The sequence below is a fragment of the Phocoena sinus genome, chromosome 5 (assembly GCF_008692025.1).
Source record: "Phocoena sinus isolate mPhoSin1 chromosome 5, mPhoSin1.pri, whole genome shotgun sequence".
Classification (NCBI taxonomy): Eukaryota; Metazoa; Chordata; class Mammalia; order Artiodactyla; family Phocoenidae; genus Phocoena; species Phocoena sinus.
Window position 1 is genome coordinate 41,538,326 of NC_045767.1, and position 27,431 is coordinate 41,565,756.

The 27,431-nt window shown below is 34.9% G+C and overlaps 1 protein-coding gene across 4 annotated transcripts in view; it reads right to left on the reverse strand.

Moving 5' to 3' along the window:
- Window positions 1-26,195, reverse strand: part of RAB28 (RAB28, member RAS oncogene family) — a 97,257-nt gene extending 71,062 nt beyond the window's left edge. For 2 of the 4 annotated variants that reach the window (XM_032633043.1, XM_032633044.1), the window contains exons 1-4: window positions 25,896-26,195; window positions 20,991-21,087; window positions 15,591-15,679; window positions 3,832-3,961 (exon numbers count right to left, since the gene is read on the reverse strand). In XM_032633043.1, the coding sequence (XP_032488934.1) occupies window positions 3,832-3,961; window positions 15,591-15,679; window positions 20,991-21,087; window positions 25,896-25,970 (391 nt within the window). In that variant the 5' untranslated portion in view covers window positions 25,971-26,195. The remainder of the gene's footprint in view (window positions 1-3,831; window positions 3,962-15,590; window positions 15,680-20,990; window positions 21,088-25,895) is intronic. The other 2 variants (XM_032633041.1, XM_032633042.1) reach the window with 1 other exon arrangement.
- Window positions 26,196-27,431: the final 1,236 nt, after the last annotated feature.

Below are 27,431 nucleotides of genomic sequence, written 5' to 3' on the forward strand. Positions count from 1 at the left end.
TAATAATAACTAATAGTTATTGAGCACTTACAGTGTACAGGATATGTGTTCCAAGTGTTTTTATGTAATAGCTCATATAATCCTTAAACCAACTTTATCAGACAGAAACCATTATCCTTATTTCCAGATGAAGAAATTGAGACTTAAAGACATAACTTGTCTGATGTTACACTGCTGGTAAGTGAAGAAATTGGGCTTGTAAGTAAAGTCTGTCTAAATTTAAAACACTCTGATCTTAACCACGACTCAATACTTCATTTAAAATCTTAAACAGTACAAAGAAATAACACTACTGTTTTATAACCTTTTAGAATTGAATATAAAATAAAATAAATTAATTTGTTTTAAGTACAGCTGACCCTTGAACAACACTGGTTTGAACTGTGCAGGTCCACTTACATGCAGATTTTTTTTTCAATAGTAAATACTACAGTACTACATGATCCGAAGTTGATTCAATCCATGGATGCAGAACCGTGAATAAGGAGGAACAGAGTTTACAGAGGGATGACTATAAATTAAACGTGGATTTTTGACTGCAGGAAGGAACTATGCCCCTAACCCCTGTGTTGTTCAAGGGTCAAATATATTATATACTTTTAAGTATTATATACTGAAATAATTAACTTACTAATTATCAATTCTATTTCATTAAAGCAAGTCCCTTCCTCTGCTGCCTATATCATTAACCTACACTAGTTAAACCATAATAAAATGTAATTTTTACAAAAATAAACCTGTAATTCATCTTTACCTAAAACTATTCTCAATCCTCAGCCCAAATTTCTGAGAGTTTACCATATTTTAATAAAAAGTACATGATTTTATAACTTACTAATTATAAGCTCTTACTATGGAACAAATTCACACACTCTTTGTATGGAAATTTTCTCTGTATCCCATCTTTTTGCTAAACTTTGGCTAAAAGTTGGCTACTGCTGCCAATATTTTCATAGCCTACACATACTTCTTTTCAACATATGCTTTCTATTCAAGCAAAGAATAGGACAGAATAACGAATTTTTAAAAGATCATTTAGGCAGATGATGACTCTGTATAGATAATGATCATAATAATTCAGCTTCAAACGTCTTCCCATCATGCTTCTTTTGCTTTGCCTTTAACCAGTATCTAAAGTCTTTGCTTTTAATTGAGGAAATTCATTGTCAATAGATCTACTCTAAAAGAAATGTTAAAGGAAGTTCTTCAAGCAGAATCTGCTATCAAACAGACTCTTGGATCTAAACAGATAAATAAAGAGTGTTGGCAATGTAATAAGTAAATGTAAAATAAAATGTACCTTTTTTTCTTATTTTTAATTGCTCTTAAAAGCTAAATGACTGTTTAAAGAAAAAATTATTTATAGAATATGTAAAAGTATATCTGACAACAATAACACAAAGGATTGGGGCAGGAGGTAATTAAACACTAATGTTTAAGTTCCTTATACTACACACGAAGAGATATACTATTATTTGAAGGTAGACTAATTAAGGATGTATAGTGAACATCTTAAGGAAACAACTAAAAATATAATATATAAATATATAATATGTATAAGTTAATAGGTGAAATCAAATGTAATAATAAATAATCAATTAACTCAAGAGAAAGCAGAAAAAGAGGAATAAAAAGAAACAATAGATTGAACACATATAACACTCATCTGATGAATGAAAAAAGTCAGATGAAACAACTGTGAAAGCCTTGCCATCTGGAACATTCTCTGAATCTGGGAGCTGCTTCCTTGACTTGGAAAACGTTCCAATGTTTCATGAGGCCCTTGATACAGAAACTCTTAATAAAATCTCTTTAATTAGTTTGGTGTTGCTCAAAAAAAAAGTCTTTGCTTTTTAATATATACCCAAAAAAGAAAATGAGTGCATACTACTATAATGTAACATCAACTTGTAAACACAAATTGTAAGATCATTCACTACATGATCATATTGACCATATGAAACTGGGCAGGTGACAGAGAGCAGTAAATAATATCCAGGAAAATGTTCATCTCTAATCACTTAATTTTACACATGTAACATTCTATGTGTCTGCATACTCTATTATATGATCATATTCTGAAAGAAAGTATTATAAATACAAGAAAGGGGTTAGAGCTAAACCAAAAGTGAAAAAATTCTTTTGACTTTCATGCAATTATATCTCAAACATAACACTGTAACAGTTTTGTGCATAAATTCATATAATTATATAAATGTTTGTTTTTGAAACCCAGGAATGGCATCACCAGCACAGTCCAATAGCCCATCTAGCCTGACATCCTGTCTTAGACAGTGACCAATGGTGGAGGCCTCACAGGATAGCATAAACACATAACATAATGTATATAATTGTGCACCACTACACCATTACTCCAGATGTAGTTAGATTATATCCTGAAAGAAATGAAAACAAATCCCAACCCCCATCACTCCCTTACTCTATAATTTCCCAAAAGGTGACGGGAAACCTCCAATAAAGCACACATCTAACTATAATATAAACCAATGCTTTGGTGACATGACGAATGACTAACAAATGATCTCCTAAAATGAAAAGCTGCACTCAGAAACAGAACCTAAGCTCATCAAAACTTATGATTTGTAAAGGGGGATTTCAATGAATTGAAAAGCATCTGATTCACTCAATTAGATCTAAAAAATAGATGAGCAAAATTTAACTAAAGCTTTAAAAAAAATGTTTCTTTTACCCAAGCCATCCATTTTGTGATATGTGATACTGTTTTCTAGAAAGTATTATAAAATTTATATTTTTAACTCTTCAGAGAAATGATATTCACACCTGTTTTGTAATGGTTTTGAAGTAAGGCTTGGATTTATTAAATGTTCATCTAAGTGTGCAAAACCACATAATGAAGAAATCATGGCTTGGTCCTTCAGGAAGTACTATTTCCTAAACAATTATAGACAAAAAAAAATGCACTGCATTTTTAAAGACTTTTGGAGAAGATAATTCTCTTGGTAGTATACTTGGATATTGATTTAACAAAGCTTATAGTCAGGAAACAGTTCCTAACCTGAATTCTCCATGGTATAATTTAAATTCATTTTCTCTTTTTCTGACCTCAAATAGGTTGTAGAAGATTAGGTAATATCATATCTTATATATATGAAAACTCTTATTACGGTCCCCTTTACCAGGGTAAATGCATTGCAGGACTATGAGCCAAATAATAATCCTGTACTGAATTCAGTCTTATAATTTTTATATGCTGTATATCATAGCCCAAGAGACAGATCTCAAAAATTACTTATCCATCATTTTTCCAAGCACCACTCCTCTCCCAATATACTCTTTCTCAAAAAAAAAAAATCTGTATTTAGGAACAAACCTCAAAAATTTAGAAAAGGAAGTTTATGAGCGCTGAGAGCAAGGAACAATGCACACAAAATTCCATGCAGACACTGCTTCCTTCCCTAGAACAGGGTATCATTTAATGAAATGTATCTCTCAAAATCTCTGGGGCAGAGCTGAAGCTGCAGTGTAATATCATAAAATCTGCAGCTGTGTTGCTGTTCTTAATAGTCCATGCTGCTTCCTTAGACAACAGGAAGCCAAAACATACACACACTGCAGAACAGAACTTATCTTAACAAGGAATTGGCCAAAGTGGCAGAGCAGTTACGATAGATCAAGCATCAAACTGTTATTGAAAAGACTGTACACATCTTTAGGAATTTTCTCCTCAACTTGCTCACTCCAGGAAAACAGTATCTATTTATGTTTCCAAACATCATTTTTTTTTAGGAATAAAAACTACAGGATAGACAAATAAAGTTTCCTATATATAAATAAACATTAATAACTTACCTTTATTGCCCACCAAGGCAACCAGTGGCTGAGTTTCAGACTCCTCACTCACTTTCTTCACCACAGAATACCAATCTTCTAAATTCTCAAAGCTTTGATAATTTGTAATATCATATACCAAGAGGATTCCCTGTCGCAAAAGAGTTACAGAATATTTATAATATACTACTTTAAAAAATATTAATAATGAACACTTAAGTAATAGATATGTTGAATAGAGTATAAAAAGTACAAACGTGGACTGTTTGTATCTGACTTCAATTTAGGTATTAGCAGACAGATAATACTGAATGTCTTCATTCAAGATAAATCCAGCAATTAAGATACAATGCAAGCTAAAGAATAATTTTATCAAACTATAAGTGGTTTTCCAATGAGATATCTGGGATATACTTAGTAAGTTTCAATAAAATATAAGAAAATCATATCATAGAGGTGAAAAAAGCTTCAAGGTCTACAATTCTGCCTGTCACTTTCATGAGGTCAAACATTTAAACCTTTCAAAAAATAACCATCTGCTGCTGCTCTTTTTAAATATTTTCAAAAATGGAGATTCCATGACATCCCCTGACAGTCAATTTCAGTGTTTAACACAATTTTCTTTAAATGAAATAAGTCGATTTCCTCTTTCGGTCCTCTGTGCATTTGCAGAACAACATGAGAGTGTCCTCCTTATAATAACCCTTCATGTACTTGAAAATAGTTAAGTAACTCCTTCACCATCTCCCTTCCAGAATAAACAAACTCAATTCCTTAAACTTGCCTCAAAGGACCTATTTTCTATCCCTTTAATCATAGTTGTTGGTTCTTCCCAGGACATGCTACATAAAGTTTTTTGACATCCTCTTTAAAATGAGCAATGTAAAACTGGACATGATACTGTAATAAGAGCCTGAACAAAGCCAAATACAACAGAGGGATTGCTTCCTGCCTCTTATATATCATATTCCTTTTAATATATCCCATTATTTTGTGTGGGAAGGAGAAGAAGTATGTACATTCACAAAAATAACACTGCCACATTCTTGATTCTCATCCAATTTGTAGTCAAATACTTAATACAAAGCTCTCTGCATATTTAAGTCTGGACCCTAATGGCATTTATGTCTCCTTCTTCTTAAGTTATAATCATAAATGTTGACTACTTTTTTACACCTACTATGTACCAGACAGATATCTGGATCTTTTCATTAATCCTCACAAAAATCATGCAAGACTGGTATTATTATCCTCATTTTACTAATAAACACAAAGTCACATGGAGCCAGGATTTGAATCGAGGACTGAATGAATATAAAGTCCACCCATTCAGTCTACAAAAATTTGTCTGCCAACTATATGCCAAGCATTGTGCTGGGTACCAGGGATATGAGGAACAACCTCAAGGAACTCACAGTCTTGCAGCAAAGCCAGGCACATAAACAGACAAGTATGTAACACAGAAGTCATGGCCAATGATATGCTGGTAAATATTAATTAACCAGCTTGAGTCATGGCAGCAGTGGGGAAGGGATGAGAGAGTGTTATTTGTAGCATCTGCCAATTTCTGTAGTGTAAATACTCCCCTGTGGTCATTTCAAAGCTATCAATGTCACTTCACTGAACAGAGTTGGGTAGGACACCACTACACAGCACTTCCACCATACAGATACACTAGATATAAATAACCTCAAGAGCGTAAACAACAGAAATATATAGTAAAATAATCAGTAAGTGATGCATTTTGATCATATAAATCTTTGTTTTTAATATAATTTATGAGTTTTTATATATATTTTTAATCATGAATATACTCAATAACCGGCTCACAAAAATTCCTGAAAATTTAACAACTGACTCTCCCAATGTGGCTCTAGCTTACTACTATTATGAACTCCCAGTACTATGCTCTTTTCTTCCAGTTTTATTAAGAAATAGTTGAGGGCTTCCCTGGTGGCGCAGTGGTTGAGAGTCCACCTGCCGATGCAGGGGACACGGGTTCGTGCCCCGGTCTGGGAGGATCCCACATGCCGCGGAGCCGCCGGGCCCGTGAGCCATGGCCGCTGAGCCTGCGCATCCGGAGCCTGTGCTTCGCAATGGGAGAGGCCACAGCAGTGAGAGGCCCGCGTACCGCAAAACAAACAAACAAAAAAAAAAAAAAAAAAAAAAAAAAAAAAAAGAAATAGTTGACATGCATCACTGTACAAGTTTAAGGCATACAGCATGATGGCTTAATTTACATATACTGCATGCTCTTTTATTAAACTACACTGGCCCCCAAGTCACTTAGCTTCTCTGGGTCTCAAGTTATTTGCCTCTAAAGTTAGATCATTGAATTAAACACTCTATATCCCTTTCAACTTAATTATTCCATAATTTTTATGCAAAATTGTTTGTCTGATTTATTTTAGTAACTTATAAATCTATTTCTGCCTTCCCAAATGCTTTGAAATAATGCCCAGCACAGAATTATTTGAAATAATGAACATAATCCTACTTTTCTTATTAAGAATAATGTCCCAGAATTAGCCTCTGAACAAAGCTAATATTCAATCTATTGACTCCACCTCCAGTTGACATGAGTGATACAATATATTATGTTGAAAGAGCTCTGCCCTAGAAGTCAGATTGCCTTTGGATTGCCTGGCCCTTCCATCTACTGATCTTGGGCAATGCTTCTGTCACTCACTTTCATAATACCTGTCATGCCTAACTGATTATGTAAAGTAATAAAAATAGACAATTTAAAACCAACAAACTACACACTTACTGGGAACTTTTTTATTATTATTCTGAATCAATATGAATCACATTTTCAGGGCAAACGTGAGATTGTTTTCACTCTCACAAACTGAGCCTTGACCTATGATGCCTCTTAAACCTTAAAATTTTTAGAACCCTTCTAACTAATATATTAAAATATTCATCGCAACATGGTTCAATATCTGAACATAATAGAATATATGCAAATAAAACATGGCCAGCATCTCTTGATAATCAGTACTAGACCAGAGCTATAGAATAAAAATTAACTATCACTGATCTAGACCAGGAGTTGGTAAACTATGGCCCCCAGGTCAAATCCAGCTCATAGCCTATATTTGTAAATAAACTTTTATTGAAACATAGTCACACTCACTTAAGTATTATCAATGGCTGCTTTTGCACTATAATGGCAGAGTTGAGCAGCTGCAGTAGAGACAGTCTGACCTGCAAAACCTAAAATATTTTCTATCTGGTTTTTCAAGGAAGTTTGCCAATTTCTCATCTAAACTGATATATCCCAATATTCTTCAGTCAGCAATACCTATGAATTGTCCAGGAATCATAAGAAAGATAGAAGGATAAACACCTTTTCATTAATCTAGCTATCTACCAACCCAAACATCTATCAGTTCATATATCCATTTCTCAATACCATTTAACGCAAAAATTATGATTTTTATTCTTTGCTCCTAATATGACCATTTTGTACCAGTTTTGACCTACACCCATCTGGTTAAAAACTGAGAAGGAGAAATGAGAAAACCAAAGACATTAACATACAAAAGAAGTTCTAGGACTTTCAGTTTCAGCTCAGACTTGTAAAGAGCTTGGAAGTCATCACATCTGTTCTTACAGTAAGAACATAGCTGGACAAACTGAAAATCCATGACTTTTCTTGGACACAACAGAGAGTTGAGTTTGCAGGGCAAATTGCCACCCTGAAATCCGGAGTGATGGGTGAATCCAAAGAGTCACAGCCAAAAGCTGCTTACCTGGAACAAAAGCCACTAGAGCCAGTAAATAGTAGAAACATTTAAATGGTCATTTTGATGAATTGTTGGAGGCTGAGTGTGGGCTAGCTTGAAGATAAGAAACTCCTGGGGGACACAGTCTTTGGGATACCCCCAGACTTTCATGTGTTTTACCTCTAGGAACCCCACAAGATCCTCATCGTGAAGAGACAAGAAAAATCCCCTCATGGCTCTGGCATGAGAAGAGAGCAAGTAACCATTGTAAAATATTCCTAGAGCATTATCTGTAAAATGGCATCCTCTCCAGGAAAAAAGCTCAGAGTCTTCTACCACATGAGAGAATGGCATTTTCCAACTCCAGCCCCTTCTAGTCATCCTGTCTCACCTAAATGAGAAAAGCTAAGAAATATCTAAGAAGGTCACAGCCCAGGGACACAGATGCTTAAGTCACACAAGGCTGTGACTTAATCATAAGAGTATAGAATGTTTCCCCTTGTCCATACTTTAACACACCAATAGGGCTCCATATAATAGTAGATTACATTTGAAAGAGCTGCAAGACACAAACTCCAACTAAGGAAGAGTTCTTTGAGATGCCCAAAAAGACAGGGGAGGAAAAACACAAGGATATTAGAGGAATTTGATGGCTCTGCCATCTAAAGATTCAGCAAACATTAAACACAGACCAACTTCTGACCAAATTAACATAAAACCTCACACTAAAAGCCTATTTATTTGAGTTATTACTCGATACATCATGTCTAGTTTTCAACACAAAATTAAAAGGCACACTAAAAGGAAGTTTGAAGAGAAAAAGCAAACATTAGAATCAGATTCAAATCAGATTTTGGAGTGATCAGAACAGGAATTTAAAATAAATGTAATTAACATTTTAAAGATTCTAATGGAAAAGGTAGACAACATGAAAGAACGGTGGGTACTATACACAAAGAGATGGAAACATTAATGAATAATAAAAAGGAAATGCTAGATATCAAAAATACTATAACAGAAATAAGGCCGTTGATGAGCTCATCAGGAGACTGGACACAACCCAGGAAAGAAACAGCCAGCTTTAGGATAAGATAATAGAAACTTTCAAAACTGAAATGTAAAGATAAAAAAGAATGAATAAAATATAATACAAAAGAACTATGGGACAATTCTGAATGTATATGACACATGGAACTGGAATACCACAAGGAGAAGAGAAAATGGAACTTAAGAAATATCTGAAGTAATAATGGCCAAGAAATTGCCAAAATTAATTACACACAATCCACAGATCCAGGAATCTCAGAGAACATCAAGTAAGATAAATACCAAAACATCTACACCTAGACATCATATACTTAAACTCCATAAAACAAAACACAAAGAGAAAATCTTGAGAAAAGGTAGGGAGTGGAAGCCAAGGGGAGGGAGGGAATACCCTATCTATAGACCAACAAGGGTAAGAATTATAGAAAATTTCCCATCGGAAACTAAGCAAGTAAGAAAAGAATGGAGTGAAATTTTTAAGGTGTTGAAAAAAAGGACCAATCTAAAATTCTAGACGTAAAAAATCCTTTTCTAAGTAAGGAGGAATAAAGACTTTCTCAGATAAACAAAAACTGAGGGAATTCATAGCCAGAAGACCTTCTCTGGAAGAAAAGTTAAAAGAGGTTCTTCAAGAAGGAAATGATACAGGTCAGAAACTCAGTTCTACATAAAGAAAGGAAGCACATCAGAGACGGAACAAGAAAAGGTAAAAGAAAATCATTAATTTTTCTTATTCTTAATTAATCTAAAATATAAATATTTAATAACAGTAACAAGGTATTGAGTGATTATAGCATATGGAAAAGAGAAATGAATGACAGTGATGCCATCAGGGACAGGAGGGATGAACTGAGAATATTCTTTTATGAAATATTTTATGAACTACACAGGAAGCAATGCAGTATCATATGAAGGTGGACTTAGATTAGTATAAGATGTATATTGCAAACTCTAGGGCAATTGCTTTAAAAACAAAGTTTTAGTGTAATTGACAGACTAAGAGATAAAATGCTCAAAAACCCAGAAAAGAAAGAGAAAGGGGTGGGGGGGGGAGGGAAGCAAGCACAAGGATCAGAAAACAAACATGAAAGATATGAATCCAACTATATCAATAATCACTTTAAATGTGAATGGTCCAAATATACCAATTAAAAAATATTGTCAGGGCTTCCCTGGTGGCGCAGTGATTGGGAGTCCGCCTGCCGATGCGGGGGGCGTGGGTTCGTGCCCCGGTCTGGGAGGATCCCGCGTGCCGCGGAGCGGCTGGGCCCGTGAGCCGTGGCCGCTGGGCCTGCGCGTCCGGAGCCTGTGCTCCGCAACGGGAGAGGCCGCAACGGTGAGAGGCCCTCGTACCGAAAAAAAAAAAAAAAAAAATATTGTCAGAGTGGATGAAAAACCAAGACTCAACTATATGTTGCCTACAGGAAACACGCTTTAAATATGAAGACACAGGTTAAAAGTTAAGGGATAAAGAAATACCATGCTAAAAGAAGTGAAAAGAAAGCTGGAGTAGCTATATTAATTTCAGAGAAAGCAGACTTCAGAATAAGGGAAATCATGAGGTATAAAGATTGGCATAACAGTAAAGGGGTTAATTTTCCAAGAAAACATAACAATCCTTTGTGTATATACACTTAATAACAGAGTATCAAAATATGGAGCCCAAAACTGATAGAACTTTAAGGAATTCAAAATCCACAGATCCACTAATATAGTTGGAGATTTCAACACCCCTTTTTCATTAATTGATGTATCAAGCAAGCAGAAAATCAGTAAGTTGACCTGAACAGCAGTAACAATCAGCTTCATCTAATTGACATTTATAAAACAGTCCATCCAACAACATTAAAATGTACCCTCTTCTCAAGCTCATATGAAACATTCACCAGATAGACTACATTCTGGACCATAAAACACACCTTGACAAATTTATAAGAACAGAAATCATACCAAGCATGTTCTTAGATTACAATGGAATTATCAGAAATCAATAATAGAAAGAGCTGGAAAAACTCAAAATATTTTGAAATTAAACAACATACTTCTAATAACACCTGGGTCGAAAAAGAAGCCTCAAGAGAAGTTTAAAATATCTTAAATAAAATACAACCTATCAAAACTTGAAGATACAGCAAAAACAGTACTTCGAGGAAAATGTAGAGCACTGAATGAATATATCAGAAGAGAAGAAACATCAAAAATCTAAGCTTCCACTTTAGAAAACTGAAGAAGAAGAGCAATTTAAACTTACTGCAAGCAAAAAAAATAGTAGTAATAAAAATTAGAGCAGAGATCAATGAAACTGGAAAGAGGAAAACAACAGAGAAAATTAATAAAAACCAAAAGTTGGTAACCTCTAGCCAGATTAACCAAAAAGAGAGACAGAGACAGAGTCAGAGAGACAGAAAGATAAAGAAAGAGAAGGCACAAATTAATGAGGGGTCATGACTACTGATTCCCACAGACATTAAAAAAATAATGAAGGAATAATATGAACAACTCCATAGCCCAAAATTTGAAAACAAAGATGAAATGAACCACTTCTTTGAAACACACAAACTACCAAAACTCATACAAGCTGCCATGGACTCCCAGGGCCTCTACCCACCAGCTTCAGCACACCAAAGCCAGACCTCTAAGTACTCATCTCTTTGGGAGCCTATAATATAAGTACCCTCAAACCCCTGAGTCTCTCACCCCATCAGTCAATCCAGTTCTCTTCTGATTCCTTTCAAAAAACTATCAGAAAGTACAACTCCCTCGGAAATGCAACACATCTTGGCAACAACTCAAGTCTAAGAAGAATCTACGGGGAACTGCTGGAAATAACTGTTTCTTGGCAATCTTGTGGCCATCCAAACCCACCACCATATCTCATGTCCCTGATACCCTCTTTTATCACCTATCCACCATTTATCCTTCTGCTATGTCTTCATCCCCATACTGTCCTGTGCTTCCTCTTCCTAATTTACCCTCCACCTGCTCCTCTTTCTAAACCTTTCTGCCATGACTTTTGGAAATGAGACTTCAAGTTTAATAAATCCTTCTACACCTTTGAATTCTTCACAAAAATTTCCTCCATCTTCTATGCCTTAACTTCGCTTTCCCCACCTCGCCCCCGCAACTGCCAAAAGATATTACCACCCCTTCTCTTTATAAACCTTAAGACTTTTAGTAAATATTACATAATATTATATAGTACTTTGTTTTCATCTATTTCATTTATCACCATATCTAGTAAGCATGATGAGTCAGTAAACCAAATGGATACCATTTTCAAAGGAATAACTGACAGCAGTCTTGAAGGAACAAACACTGTGGCAACACTTAACAGTATTATAAGGTATTTCAAAATTTAGTTCTAAAATTTAACAGATACAGTACATACAATTTAGTGAAAGTTACCCATTTCCAAAATACAGGTATTTTTTTCTCCTTGATTTGTACAACAAATAATCTACTTTAGTTTTTAATTATATATAGAAATGAATTAAATCATATAGATTATACAATAGTCATAACAACATATACTGTACTTTGCTGTATAAGTACAACCTGTAAGAAGGAACACTAATGCAAGAGAGGTCTGTAAATATAATAAGTTATAAGTTGACAAATATCCAATGAAAAAATTCATGGTAAAAGACAGCAGAGAGTCTCAGGGAGTCCAACTTTGAGATATGCTCTCTCCCCAGTTGTCATACTGGCACCACAGGCTTTTGTTGGTGGTTAACAGGGTGACTCATCTGTGTGGGGCACTGGTACACAATAGTAGTTATGTTCTACCTCACAAATGAGTACACTTCATTGAGTTTATACTCAGTAGGGTAGTGTTTGCAAACCACTTAGATTCCAGGACGGAAAGAGCTACAAAAATGAAACATCCAGTCCTTCTCTGAGGCTTGTTATTAGCCTCTGTTAGCCACAGGTTACAGGGCACTAAACACTATGTACTGTGTGTTTGCTTGTAACCACTATGAAAAATAGCCTATAACATCTTTCTGAAGACTCCTAGAAAATTTTAAGTTAATTTAAACTCTGGGAATTTAACTGGGACATACTTCAGTTCTTAGAACTAGTTTCTGACAAAATACCTCACTAATTCTTTCTTCGGTGTCTATTCATTATTGTTTCAACCAACACTATTCAATACACTATCACTAAAATTTAATGCAACTGGTGGGGAAAAAGTGAAGAGGGTAAAATAATCAGTTTTATTTGAAGCTAAGTTAATTCCAGCCTACAAATAAGCTTCTTCCTGGATAAGAAATGCTTTAGAAAAATGAATTCACATAGCTTAATAGCCCAGATATGTGTAAGATAATTCTTTCCATACACATTACATAAGTTAGAGAACCTAAAACAAAATCCTAAATAAGACATTATACTGATGTCCTCAAAACAGCTTGTCAAAACACTTCTCAAAGATCTCTATCATGTAGCATGTGCACAAAAATCCAAAGTATTCGTGAGATGGGCAATGTACAGCATCTACAACAACTCTAGAAACAGTATAGATCTACTTTGAAGAATAGTTATGTAATTATATAAAATTATTAAAAGCTATTAAAATGTTTATGAAAGCACTGTTTCTTTAAAAGTAACGTTTCTCCCAATTTATGGTAGTGAACTGTAGTCTGAGCTTCTCTGGCCTGGGTAAAAAATTTACATGTATTTTAACAAAAGAAACTAGTGGCAAATGTACTTAACTGTATTTTACATAGCATTTAATTTAGAATCTCTGGAAAGCAGAGAAAATTTATGACAACTCATCATCTCAAAATTCCTACTTTCCTGGGACGATTTCATGAAAATGTTCATGAAATTCCTAGAAATACTTTATTACATTGTTTTTTAATAAAACAGGGTATATGATTTACAGAGATTGTAAAGTATAAACAATGTAAGACACTGTCAAAAGAGAAAAAAATCAACATGTACCTTTGAAATAGAAATCTCATGTGACATTCTCTTTCTCCCAAGATGTGAAGTACATTAGAAAAGAACTGAGACATTTCACTAAACTCAAGTATCCTCAAAAATGATGGAATTTTTTTTAATTTCTACAAATTTGCCCATTAATGTCTGCTGACTTTAAGCAGCTATGTAATAGCATAAAACATACACTGTAAAGAAATGATGTGACGGGATGGTCACACAACATTGTGAATGTACTATATACCACTGGTTATATACTTTAAAAATTGTTAATTTTATATTATGTGAATGTCATATCAACACTAATGTTTATATAATAATTTTATATTAATAAATTTAAATTTTCTATAAATCAAACAATAAATTTTTTTAATGATTTAAAGTAAGGTAAAATTAAGAGTCTAACCCATAAACATTACATTCCCCTAATTTGTAAGTGAAAAAAAGTATTAATTGAATGTTTTATTATTATTTACTCTGAAATGCATAAAAACTTCCCATTCTCCACTAACTTTAGATATATCTATAAACCATAAAAAGCTAATCTATTTGACATTCAGAGTCAAATATCATTAGAAGCTTGACTAATCTAGTTTTCATTTTTTTTAAATCCAATATGTGTCTATGAAGATAGATTTTAATGGAGTAAAGAGGAAAGAGATTGTTATTTTCAAATCCCATTTTACCAACTAGGTGAATGAAACAAGGACTGTGGCTTCCCACAAATCTCTGTCCAGCAATTTTTCTTTAGCTTAATATCTACTTTAAACATAATCAGTTTAAAACAGAAACAAACAACAATGAACAAGCCAGACACAAAAATCTGACAAATATTTTTTAAGAGAAAAATGAACAGTCATAAAATATTAAGTCATATGGTCACAAGTGAAAATGTTAAGTGAGCAGAAATATTTTCCAGGAGACAAAGAACAATGTAGAAGAAGGGGCAAAGAAGGTTCTCAGAGCCAAATCTATATATCAATAACACAAAAAACAAAACCCTAGAGCCTTTATACATGATTAAGAACCATATGAGCCTCATCCTTCTCTGAATATTTTATAATTCAGAATCTATTTTCCATCCAAAATTAAGGCAATGGTATTTGCTAAGTATCAAACTTCATACAGCAGAGTGCTTAATATTCTGTCTTCATCTTCTAGATTCATTTCTTATGAGCAACCCAGCTCCACATAACCATGTTATGATTCTCAACTTAAAATATCGAACTCCAATGAAAAACTAAGTGAGGATTATGAATATTATCCCCCCAATACCTCATGATCATATGAAAGATACACACTAACTCAAAGTAGAAAAGCAAAAATAAACAGCATGTCAATAATTAATTTGTTAAGTATATTACTACTATGTATAATTTCTATTTGTATAATTTAATTTTAAAACTTATAAATTATGTCTATATAAGCTAATATACCAAAGAATTTTTGTTATATAATCATTCAAGTGGTTTTCTTACTCTACATAGATTTTCTTCTGAAAAGACACCACACATGACTATCATGTTAAAATGCTGTATGTGCTTCATATATATAATTAGTCATATTTAGCTTTCTGATACAATATATTGATATATCTGTTAAATCTGAAGAACTATAAATATTTAATAGACTAATTCACAGCACAAAAATATATAGGCATATATGTATGCTTTTTGTCCTTACAACTTAAAATGAAGTTAAATTTTCCTCTCTAATATTTATCATTCAATTTATGTATTCTGTAAGTAGTCCATAGAACCAAATCAGTTACTAAATATCAAAATATCATTTATCACTGCATGTATTCAACTGTTGACAATAGTATTAGTAATATAAGCAGCATATGAAAGCTATTAGAGTCATCCAGTTCCCTGACCCAAATCATTCCAAGCATGATTTTGGGGGAGGATGAAATCAAAGGATTAGCACAAATATAAAATCAGTTTCCTTACATATCAGATAAAAATCAAGGTAGAAAGAGCATGTATGTGTGTGTGTACCTGCTTGTGTGTTTGTAAGGAGAGTATCTTCAGTACTGGAATAATCATACAATTTGTTTCATACCTGTGCTCCATAGATATATTTATCCAACATCTTGCCTCCTATTGTCTGCCCTCCTATGTCCCAAACTTGAAGAGTAACATTCAAGTTTCCTAGAGTACAAAAAAATGAATATAAAACTAAGAATACAAAAAAAGTTAAGGAACAATATAACAATTGAATACAGTTTCACAGAACATTAAGTCACAGTGATAAACTCTGAACCTAATTTGTCTTTTATTCTGCATGTTCACATGGTCACATATTTGGAATTGTGAAATAATGTTGTCAAAAGAGATAACAGTGGGAAATTTAGATTTACACTTTACCCCATTTCCATGAAACCACATTTATAATCACCTTCAAAACAGAAGAAAATAAAAAAAGCTTTAATTCACAAACTTCTTAAACCCTAAAGAATTTCTTTTCTTAAACAGAGCATAAAATAAAGCACTTATATGTGGAATAAGATATATAATTTAAAAATTAAAAGTGGGCTTCCCTGGTGGCACAGTGGTTGAGAGTCCGCCTGCCGATGCAGGGGACGCGGGTTCGTGCCCCCGGTCTGGGAAGATCCCACATACCGCGGAGCGGCTGGGCCCGTCAGCCATGGCCGCTGGGCCTGCGCGTCTGGAGCCTGTGCTCCACAGTGGGAGGGGCCGCAGCAGTGAGAGGCCCGCGTACCGCAAAAAAAAAAAAAAATTAAAAGTGAACTTTATATACTAATGTACCTTATTGCACATAATGAATTTTCCTGTAAGTTCTAAACTCCATAGGTTCTAAAACTCACAGATTACTAATAGACTACAAAAATGGTCCCACAGTTTCAACTTCAATGAATTTCTAAATTTGAATGTCAGCTACTATATACAATAGTGAACATAATTTTAAAATTATATGTTTTGAAATTTAACCTATAAAATATGAACATTTTGACAGCCCTCTTCAGAACTGATGTAGGTTACATACCCAGTATATCACTAAATATTATGATGCATTTATACCTGTTCAAAGCATTCCACTGAAACAAATTATAATATGTGCTTCAAAGCCCTCATAAAATAGTCTAACAAATCTCTTCCCCATACAAACATATAAAAAGCATTCTAAAATACTAAAGGGCAATCTTTTAAAATTCTTTTGTCCATATTGCAAAATATTTACTTGTTAAAAAAATTATGTTATTCTCTATTATCAATGCAATTACAAAATTTAAAGATCAAGTTCGATATGCTTTACAGTTTAACATTTCAAACTATTTCTCCTAATAAAATTATGCAGCTTTCTCCAAAGGCAGACAAAATCTCAACTAGTACCTTCAAAATGAGCTCCCACACCAAAAATGCATCTTTCTGAATGATTTGCAAATCAGGAAAACTCAAAAACTTAGACACTAAGAAACTAGTCTCACTTCAAATACAAACCAGAAAAGGATTATATAGATATGAATTTTTATGCCAATGCAAAACACTAAAACTGGAGAATGTTAGTCACACCATTCAACGTTGCAACTGAAAAGAAAGTACGACACTGGATTAAGCAGCCAAGTTTTACCCTTAACTCTAAGTCTTGTTGGGTCTGTATTACAATCTTTCCATTATTTGGATGTAGGTCTGTTCCATCTGCCAACCTGCAGAGGATTTACATGAGCAACTTCCATTAGCATTAATGAGAGCTACTAAAGTTCATTACCCGTCATCATTCCCAAATATACACACTTTCAACGCTCACAGAGTAATGACCGAAATGTTCTTAAAGGTCTATGAATAAAAAAATCAAAACGTCACAGACTAAGACTTACACAACAACTTATGTAAACCCAATACCTTAAAAATCTAAATTTTTCGATACTCAAAATTCATTCTCCTACAATGCTGTCTCAAATTAAGCAGGTGAGAAGGGGCTAGTCGACACTGTAAGTTATATCAAATAGTTTCAGAAGCCCCTAGATAAACAGGCAGTACTCTGTTCATTTTACTCTCAAAATTTTTGTTATTTGTTTACTTAAAAAAAACAGTACTCAACAATATTAACTTTTTTAAGTAAGATTTTAGGCAACACTTAATAAAGGGCATTTAATCCCATTTTCTTCAAGGTCAATAAATCCTATCACTTAACTTCATATCAAGAAATATGAAGCTTTTTTCCTTTAAGTTCTGATATTTAGTTATGATATTTAGATCCTATCCTATCTGTAACTTTAGAAATATGATCTTCATTACATGTTTTCAAATTCTGACTACATCATTTCAAGACTGACTCTAAATCGTTTATAACTATCTCCCACCTGAGAGGTTTATATTTGTGTGCTGAGGATATTTTTTAAATCCATACTTTTCCAAATAAACACTGTTTGTTGTTCTTGGCTTGTTTTTCTTTAATACACATATTCTAGTGCCTCAGATAAAAATAGCTATGCAATACTAATAACCCACTAATACACAATGCTAGCCAAAAAATAATCTTTTGCTATCGTTATAGCTACAACAAATGATATTAACTTCATAGTTATTTCATGTATCTAGAAAAGTATTTTTAACTTCCACATGTGAATTTTAGGCTTATTAACACATAAAAATAAAAATAAATGGGAGTTTCCTATTTGGGAAACAAAATAATATAGAATTCAAATTAATATTCCTTTTAGTTTTTGCAAGCAAAAACATATGAAGGCTTCCAGTATATTTTCAAAATGACATGCCTATAAAGCTATATAAGAATTTTCAAATAATCAACATTGAAAAATTTTTAAAAACCAAGAATCCATCTAATATAAATTTGTAACTAATAAAGAATGTTAAGGAGGAAACTGTCAGCAATCTAATCCCAAATGCAAAATACTAGAAAATTCCTGCTCTTCTGTAAGCAATGACATTTAACTAGGGAAAAAAATAAATAAATGAGGTGACAAAATACAGGTAAGTTGCTTTTGGTATGAATCAAAGCCACCAGGAGGATTCAACAGTGACCTTGTATAAGTACACTTGGTGCCTTGGTTAACCTTACTTAAAGTGCTGCATAGTCAAGATGGAACTAAAAACACAAGTCTGCCCACTTCTTGTACTAAAGACTTAGAAATCCTTTTCACAGTAGAACACTGTTTACTGACTGTACCCACAAGCTTCCTGAAAGTATTTTGACTAAGGTTCTTAAGAAGCTCTATCAGCAGAATCTCTGACTAACAGATACACTATTTTAAGCAGTAAAATCTGCACAGTGGTTGCATCCAGACTATACAGCATACCAGATCATGAAATATACTAACATGGATGAGTATTTGCAGAGTAATGACCTTGAAAACTTGCATGAAGAGAATGTCAATAGATGAACAGGAGGTATTACACCTCTAACAATCTGAATGGACAGAAGACTTACTAGAATACTAACAAATATAAGATTTGCCTCCTATGCTGCTGTACCATAAATTCAATTAATGCTGCCTGTAATGTTTTAGCAAATGATACAAATATTAATCCTTGGACACAATGAATTAAAGTATATAAAGGGTATAATATAAACCTTTTAATTTATTAACCTCATTTCTTAATGTACCTATTAATATAAAATCAAGTTACATTAAAAAATTTTTTCTTACTGAAATTTCTACCACAATTTTGAGTCAATTAAATAGAATAAAACCAACTGCCATTTTATAAAAAAAGATATTTTTCTGGAACTCTGCCCATCAAAATAAAACCTTAATCAGGAAAATTAAAATATATTCATTAAGAGTATATATTTCCTAATGTTATTTTTAACCTAAGTACTTTCTAACTCTAAAATATATTATAAATTTGGATTTCAAAAATACCAAATATTTTTTACAAAGTCATCAAAATTTAAAAATTAGTATTGTGCAAAAAATCAGAAATTATTTATATATTACATATATAAAATGTCCAAAACCAGTCTTAAAATGTTTTTAATGTTTGCGTAGATGCTTGCTCCTTTATTTAAGTCTTTGAACTGAAAAATCAGAAAAATTAAACAATATTAATAATATAGAAAGTTAGTGCTTTTGCTAATTAGCATCGAAAACAAAACAGTCAGTAATTAAATACACTTTGAGGCTCTCTGTATACAACTGGCATCTCTGAAAAAACTGTTGCAAAATAAGTTTTCAGTATGTATATTATGTGATTTGTACATGTATTCTACTAGTGACTGTTGTAAATATTCTGAAAGCAGTATTAACCTATCCATAAGAGTGAGAATAATAAAAATAAGATTTTCAGTTTTGAATACATTAAAAGAAAATACAAATGAAACAAAATACACGTTTCTCATTAAACCTCTTTATGAATAATAACTTAGTAATGGCAAACTGGAATTCTTTTCTCAAGCTATATCTTCTAATTTATTTTTCATTGGTAGCCGAATACCAACCATCACAAAATATAAGAGAGTATATTACTAGTGAGATATGCAGAATACCTTCAATTACCAAGAGTTTTCATTAGCTGTTCTAAAACATAGAGTTGTTTGATAGATGGAGTATTTGAGAGGTTAACATATTTCAAAAATATTATAATTTATTAAACCGTTTCCCACTATAGCACTCACGTTCCAGTATATGAATCTGACACTACACTTGCAACTGTTTTTATTCAAATGTGTTTCCTCAGAGAGGAGAAAGATGGACTAGTTTATGAAGTCAATCAAGATAAACTGCTTTTAATAAAATACTTTAAACATATAATTTAAGCACAAGTGAATAGACAGAGCATTTTAAAGCCCCAATTGTTCAGAAACTAACTTAAAACAGAAACCACTCTTTTTTTGTTATTATTTCCCTGTATTTCCCACAAAATGTGCTGCAACTGGCATCTAAATAGTTTCTTTGCATGGTGAACTGAAACATCTTGAATGCTCAAACTGTATTTTTATGAGTGCCTAGGGACCCTAAATTTTAGTGGTCTATTAAATGCCAGCAATTTCATGCTGCCTTACATAAAACAGCATTCACATATTAGAGCACAGAAGTTCCATAGCTACATTATACTTCTGTTCCAACTTTCTCTCAAACAAAAAACTGAAGCAGAGGTTAATCAAAATAATATTTAAAAAAATAATCCTTTCCAGTCTTCTCACATTTAGTTCATACAATACCTGTTGATAATTACATGGCATTTGATTTTGTTTTTAACTTTAGAATTTTATAAGCAACTATTGTTTATCCACAAAAAATGTGCAGTGGTCAGAAACAGTGGGAGAGTGGGGAGGATATAAACTTTTTCCTTACACACATGGACAGTATGTCTTCATGGTAGATGCTGATGAAAGCTAACCTCCCTAAGATAGATTTACTGATTATATATATTTTCACATACAAACAGCCCCAAAATTTATTTTACACATTTCTGCTTATGTCTCTTATTGTCAGATATGGACAATTTTCTATGTTAATACATTTTAGTCTCTTACCTGGTAACATTATTCTTCTCAAAAAGAAATCCAGTCCTATAGTTTGTTTGTACTGTTTCCCAAAAGTTTCTTGAGCAAAACACGTAGCTAAGGAGGTCTAAAAAATTGATGCACAGAATATCAAAATTAATGTCTTTGTTTAAGAAATGTAAACATAAAATCACTACTAAATCTTATTAAGTAATCTTAATACTTATACTCCCATTAATCCATCAAGCAACTTTAAGCAGTTCTAATCAGTTACAAGGGGAAGAGGGACTTAACATTCCAACAGGTAAATTTCACTTGCCAACCAGCTATCAGTGGCAACAACAGACTAAACAACTAAATCTCTTTCAATCCCCTGATTGTCAAGGTCCCTACACCTTGCTAGAAATTTGAATTTGAGAATTATCAACAGAGAAAACTAAACCAACATGATTAAAGATCTGAATCTTATATGTCCCTATATATCAGTTCAATACAGCTTTCAGAGATGTTTCATTCTGAGGTTAAACATCTGAGTAGTTTGTGCCCTCAGCCAATAAGAAGTAGAACTAATTAAGGAGAGGAAAGCCTGTTTATAGAATTTCCTTTCTTTTCTCCCCCCCCAAGAAACATGTCTAATTTTTCTCTATATTAAAAATGTTGTACTTCCCTGGTGGCGCAGTGGTTGGGAATCCGCCTGCCAGTGCAGGGGACACGGGTTCGAGCCCTGGTCCAGGAAGATCCCACATGCCATGGAGCAACTAAGCCCATGCACCACAACTACTGAGCCTGCTCTCTAGAGCCCGCGTGCCACAACTAGTGAGCCCACGCGCCTAGAGTCCGTGCTCTGCAACAAGAGAAGCCACCACACCATGACAAAGACCCAACACAGCCAAAAATAAAATATAAATAAATAAATTTATTTTTTAAATTTGTTAAATGAAAATTATTCTATAGAATGATAATATTTATCTTTTAAATTAAGAAGTTGATATTTTTAATATTAATATTAAGCAGACAAAAATAAATATATTCCATCCAAGAACCATAAAGCTTAAAAGTCACAAGAATATTATAACCAGAACAAATATATATCTACATTTTTTAAATAACAACTCTAAGTTACATTCAAAACTCCAGAGTTTCTTTAGGGTACCATTTCTTACCAAAGCAAAAGAATAATCGAGTAACAACTGAAATACCTCAATAACTCAAAAGCTTCTTAAACATTTTAAATGTATTATTTATTTATTTGTAGACTTCCCCAAAAAGAAGAGAAAGGGAGTTTCATGAAGCTTTTATGCTCTTCAAGACAGATTCCTAAAGTTAAGGAAAAACAGCTCTTAAATGTCAATTCCTGAATAATGAAAACTAAGATAAAATTTCCAAGATAGCTTACTATAATTAATTACAACATAAGTACAGTAGTGCAAAAGAAAACTTGGCCAAACTTCAATTCCTTTAAACAAAAAGACCTAAAATCCCTTTGACATAAGAACCATATTTTTCATATAAATGGCAATTTGCACACACTAACGCCAATTCTTTTAATATTTAAATATTCAGCATTTGTAAGAAATCACTAAAATATTTGGTCAAATATTTATTGAGCACCATAAGAAAGATGTTCTGCTAGACTCAGAAATAAACTCACTACACCAAAATGAAAATTCATTTGGCTTCCTTGATAATATAAAAACTAAGAGATTAGAAAAAAAAAAGTAAGCATTCTTTTTTAAATCCTTTTTTCATTTAGCCTTGTTTATGCCATTGAGCTTATTTAACTTAGAGCACAAAATCATCTGTGAAGAGGCTCAGAGTTCTAGAGAAAAATAATTAACACTACTTATACTATTACAGATATTTCAAAATGTTTAATATATGGATGGCTGAAACACTTTTATAAATCTAAGACAAACTCAAGGCACATGTAACTTCAGCTTAGTGTTTCTTTTCCTAAAAATCGGACTTCTAGATTTTGAAAGTCTCACACTTTTGAGGCAAACATAAAGCTAGAATTTTCAATTGGAATAGAGTACAATCTGTCAGAAGTATAGGTCATTGCAAACAAAGAATATTAAAATGGGTTCTTATACCATCTCCAGACATCTCACTATAAAAATTAATCAGAGAATCAACTGAATCAGTGGGAAGGAGGCACATCCTCTTCCAATTATCTAGATATTACGCTATCTTTCTCATTCAATAATTTCTCAGAAGTCATTTGTATAAATATCCTTTTTAAACAATTATGAAGAGAACAACCATCTTTCATATCTGTAACTCTTTTTTTCTGATTCTTTATAGTTTTTTGTTTGGTGAACTTCTGCTAACAATTTTTAACCATTACTACATTTACTAATACTGAAAGACACCATAAAAGAATATTTTGCCTCAAAAAAAAATCTTAAGAAGTATATAATAAAATCCAAAGTATGACTCAAAACAGGAAAGAAACAGAAACACGTGTTAATAGCAAGAGGAGCTAAATTTCTCTTGAATAAACTGTAGTGGTCATCTCAATATTCTATTGCTTTTGTAAGGGTGTATAAAAATGCCCTGAGTTAGAACTAGCAAGAAAAACTGATACTAGAAAAAATGGCCAGGAGTTAAATCAGGATACAAGTAAGAATGAAAGAGAGGCTGAATTCATAATAGAAAAGAACAGTAAAAGAAATAGAATGGGAACGTTGGTAGCTGCCAATAATACGGCAATAATCTGAAAACTGAATAGGGTATGGAAAAAAACAAAAGCTGATATATGAATAATGAAAAAAGGTTAGATTTCTGATGCTGGTATCCAGAAATTTCTGGCAGAAAACAATCTTTACAATTTTAAAATAGATTAGTCAAGATGACAAAGACTAAATCAGAACGCCATAAACAGTATCACTGTTATCCTTTGAAGCAGAATGATAATCCTAATTCAATAATATAGAAGGAAAAAAGTACGCTTTGTTGTACACTAGATAAAATTTTTGACAGAGATGAAAAATCATAATTATTCCACTACTAAATTAGTAACAAGAGGAAAATGTATGACAGGCTAGATGAAAACCTAGATAGAAATTATGAACAAATTTCAACAGAGAAATACATGTATGATAATGAATATTGGGGAAAAAATTAACAAAAATTTAAAGAATTATGATAGAATGTAAGATAATGGAAAATTTTTGTGTCTTTTTATACATGTATTAGTGTTATAGACAGTCATTATAGTTTTAAACAGGAAATAAATTCAGTTATGAGTTGACCATAAAAAGATTTAGGAAATGAAAAATTAGAAGACATTCAAAGAAAATATGAATGAGACAACATATAAAAATAGAACTTAAAATTTTTACTGAATAAGGGTGTTAGAAACAATGCTGATTCATTTAAAACAACTCATCCATTCAAAAAGTTGTTACAAGTGTACAAAAAGTCATATAATTAATACTTTATAAAGAAAAGTGATCCCTAGTTCTTTTCTTCCTCAAAATGCTTAAAAGTAATCAGAGCATATTAAGTTGTTTTTCCTCAATAATAAAAATCAATAACAAAATATCAGGGATGGCAAAAAAGAAATTAACAAGAATCCTCCAAATCCTGCATATGAATGACACCTTTCCCTAGGGCCCTAGGAACTCAAATCTCAGAACGAAAGACAGGAGCAGCTGTGCAGTGCCAACTGCCAGGGAAGATGTATCGAGCAGTCGTCACCATAGGAACCAGGGTCCAAACTACACCAGGAACATGAAAACGTGAAGCCGAAAACGGGAAACTGGTAACAATAATAACCAGCGTTTCTGAAGCCTCTAGTTGAGAAATTGGATGGAAGAAGAAAGGAGACAAACTCTAACAATATTCCCAGAAACAGTGTTGGCGCCATTGATAGGAGTAACAGGTGTGAAGGTTGGCCGGGCAGAGGCTCTCCACCTTATTTGGGACGTGGATCAAGAACCTTTAAGATCTTATGAACATCTCCAAAGAGCAAGCACCGGGCAATGTTTATTCCATCTCAGGAGCTCCACAACCCTGGGTTAAAGACCTGTGCCTACGAGGTAAGGGGGCTGGCTGCCAGATATTCTCACGCACTCACTCTCATTCATTCAACCAACTGTCACTGAAAGACAGACTTTAAGGCAATGATCCCCTCTGTCATGTTAGCAGCTCTGCCCTCAGCAACCAGTCCAGAACAGGAGTTCAATAGATATTTGTTGAATGAATGTTTGTGTTGACAGGTGCTGTGCTGGGAACAGAGATGAACAGATATGATGCTCTAAAACTGCAACTAACATTTACTGAGTGCACACCATGTTATGAAAGCTTTATGTAGATTTTCATATTTAATGTGGATTTGCACACTTCACCCTTCGAGGAGACACCTATCAATATACCCATCTTACAGATGAAGTACAAACAGGATAGCAATTTGCCCTCCAATGATCCGACGAGTAAGTGATGGAGCCCCAATTCTCTCACCCAGGGAATCTGATTCCAGCGTCAAGTTCTTGGGAGATCCCAGTACAGTGGAGCCATCAGAAACGGTAAACGGGGGGAAAGGAGCAAAGTGTGACCTGGACTAAAGTAAAAAGAGGTAAGGTGCCTTGGCAGATCCTTGCCAGTCCTCAGAGGCGAGAAGCTGGAAAGCTTCCCAGGGAGGCGATACTGGCTCGTGTCTTAAAGAAGTAGGAGTTCGAGATCCAGGCAGGGGTTAGGCAATGAATTTTTTTTTTTTTTTTTAATTTAAGAGGAGCTGGACAGCTCTCGACGGACTTCACTAAGTGCCTATTAGTGTCGAACCCCAGGCCACGACCTCGCGGGCCCAAGCCCAGACGCCCCGGGGCTCGGGGACATAAGGCGACGCCGGGGGGGCGGGGAGGAGGCTGGAGGGCGCCAGAGCCGGCCGGGGTTCCTGCAGGCCTGGCACGGCGGGCCCGCTCGAGGACTGACCTTCCCGGAGGTGCCGTCCCCCAGCACGACGATTTTCAGTTGCCGGTCTTGGCTCTCCTCCTCTGAGTCCGACATGGTGTCCCAGGAACCAGGCCCACCTCCCCTCCCTCCCCACCGAGGTAGAAGGAGGAAGGGAAGGAGGGGGTCTCTGGGGGCGGGGGGAGAGGAAGAAGGGCAGCAGTGGGGGCAGCACCCCCCGTCCCGGTGTCTCAGCGGTCGCCGAAGGTATCCGGGCAGAATCACTCGCCAGAAGCCATCTTGCCCACCTCCCCTCCCCCTTGCGCGTTGGCCCCGCCCCCTGAGCGCGACGTCGGGCGCGCTCCCCAGCATCTGTGCCAACCCACGCAGACCGCTAGCCTTCCTGACGGGCCGACCCATCCGCAGGCCTGGGAAAAGGAGGCGTTCGAGCCGAGCAGGCGAGACACAGCGCCACACTCGCAGGGACATTTGGCAAGAGAAAAAGAGATGTGTATAACTTAGGCTAGGTAGAAAAACGGGGTCAGAGTAGCGCGCAGACGTTCTATTAAATTGCCTTGTTTCCATCTCCCCCTGTGAAGGTTCCTGAAGCGAATGGTTTAGCCCGACGAGGAGGGAGGGGTGACGCCATGGCCGCGCGCCGCGGTTGCTATGGAAGCCAGGACACAGGAGAGGCAGCGCGGCAGGGCCTGCCTCAGGGCGCGGGGGACGCAGGTTGCCCGGCGGAACGAGCTGGGGAGGGGCCTCTGGAGCAGTGTGGGCGCCGGGGTTTCGCGCCCCGGGAAGAGCGGCGACTTGGTGGAGGAGGGGGCGGTTGCTAAGGACGTAGCTGCTGCACAGCGAGGCTGCCGGGCGGCGCGAGGCGTGGAACGTAGCTCTGGTGCTGCTTTGTTTCCTCCTCTCAGACCTTGGGTTTCCTTGTCCAAACAGCGGAATCTGATCATTCACGAAGCACTTAAGCTAGAGCAGCAGTTCTCAAAGTGTGATCCAGGGAACCCTGAGGGTTCCGATAAAGTCAAAACTATTTTCCTAATAATTCATTTATTTTTTTCCTTTCTCACGTTCATGCTCTCACAAGTATAAGTAGAAGTTTTCCAGAGGATGCATGATGTGTATATCACTCTGACAGCTAAGGGAGCAAACATTTCTCAGTATTCATTTCGATGCAGTAATGAAAGCTACAACTTACATAAACAAAAACTATTTGGGGTACACAATAATTCTTAAGAGTGTAGAGGGGGCCTTGAGCCTCAAAAGTTTGGGAACTGCTGTCCTGGATGGATGATCTCAGTCTAGTAGCGTAGGTAAAAGACATAATTGGAAATTTAAATATAATGTGATAAATTCCACTATATAAATATATATATATATATTTTTTTTTTTTTTTTTTTTTTTTTTTGCGGTACTCGGGCCTCTCACTGTTGTGTCCTCTCCCGTTGCGGAGCACAGGCTCCGGACGCGCAGGCTCAGCGGCCAAGGCTCACGGGCCTAGCCGCTCTGCGGCATGTAGGGATCTTCCCGGACTGGGGCACGAACCCATGTTCCCTGCATCGGCAGGCG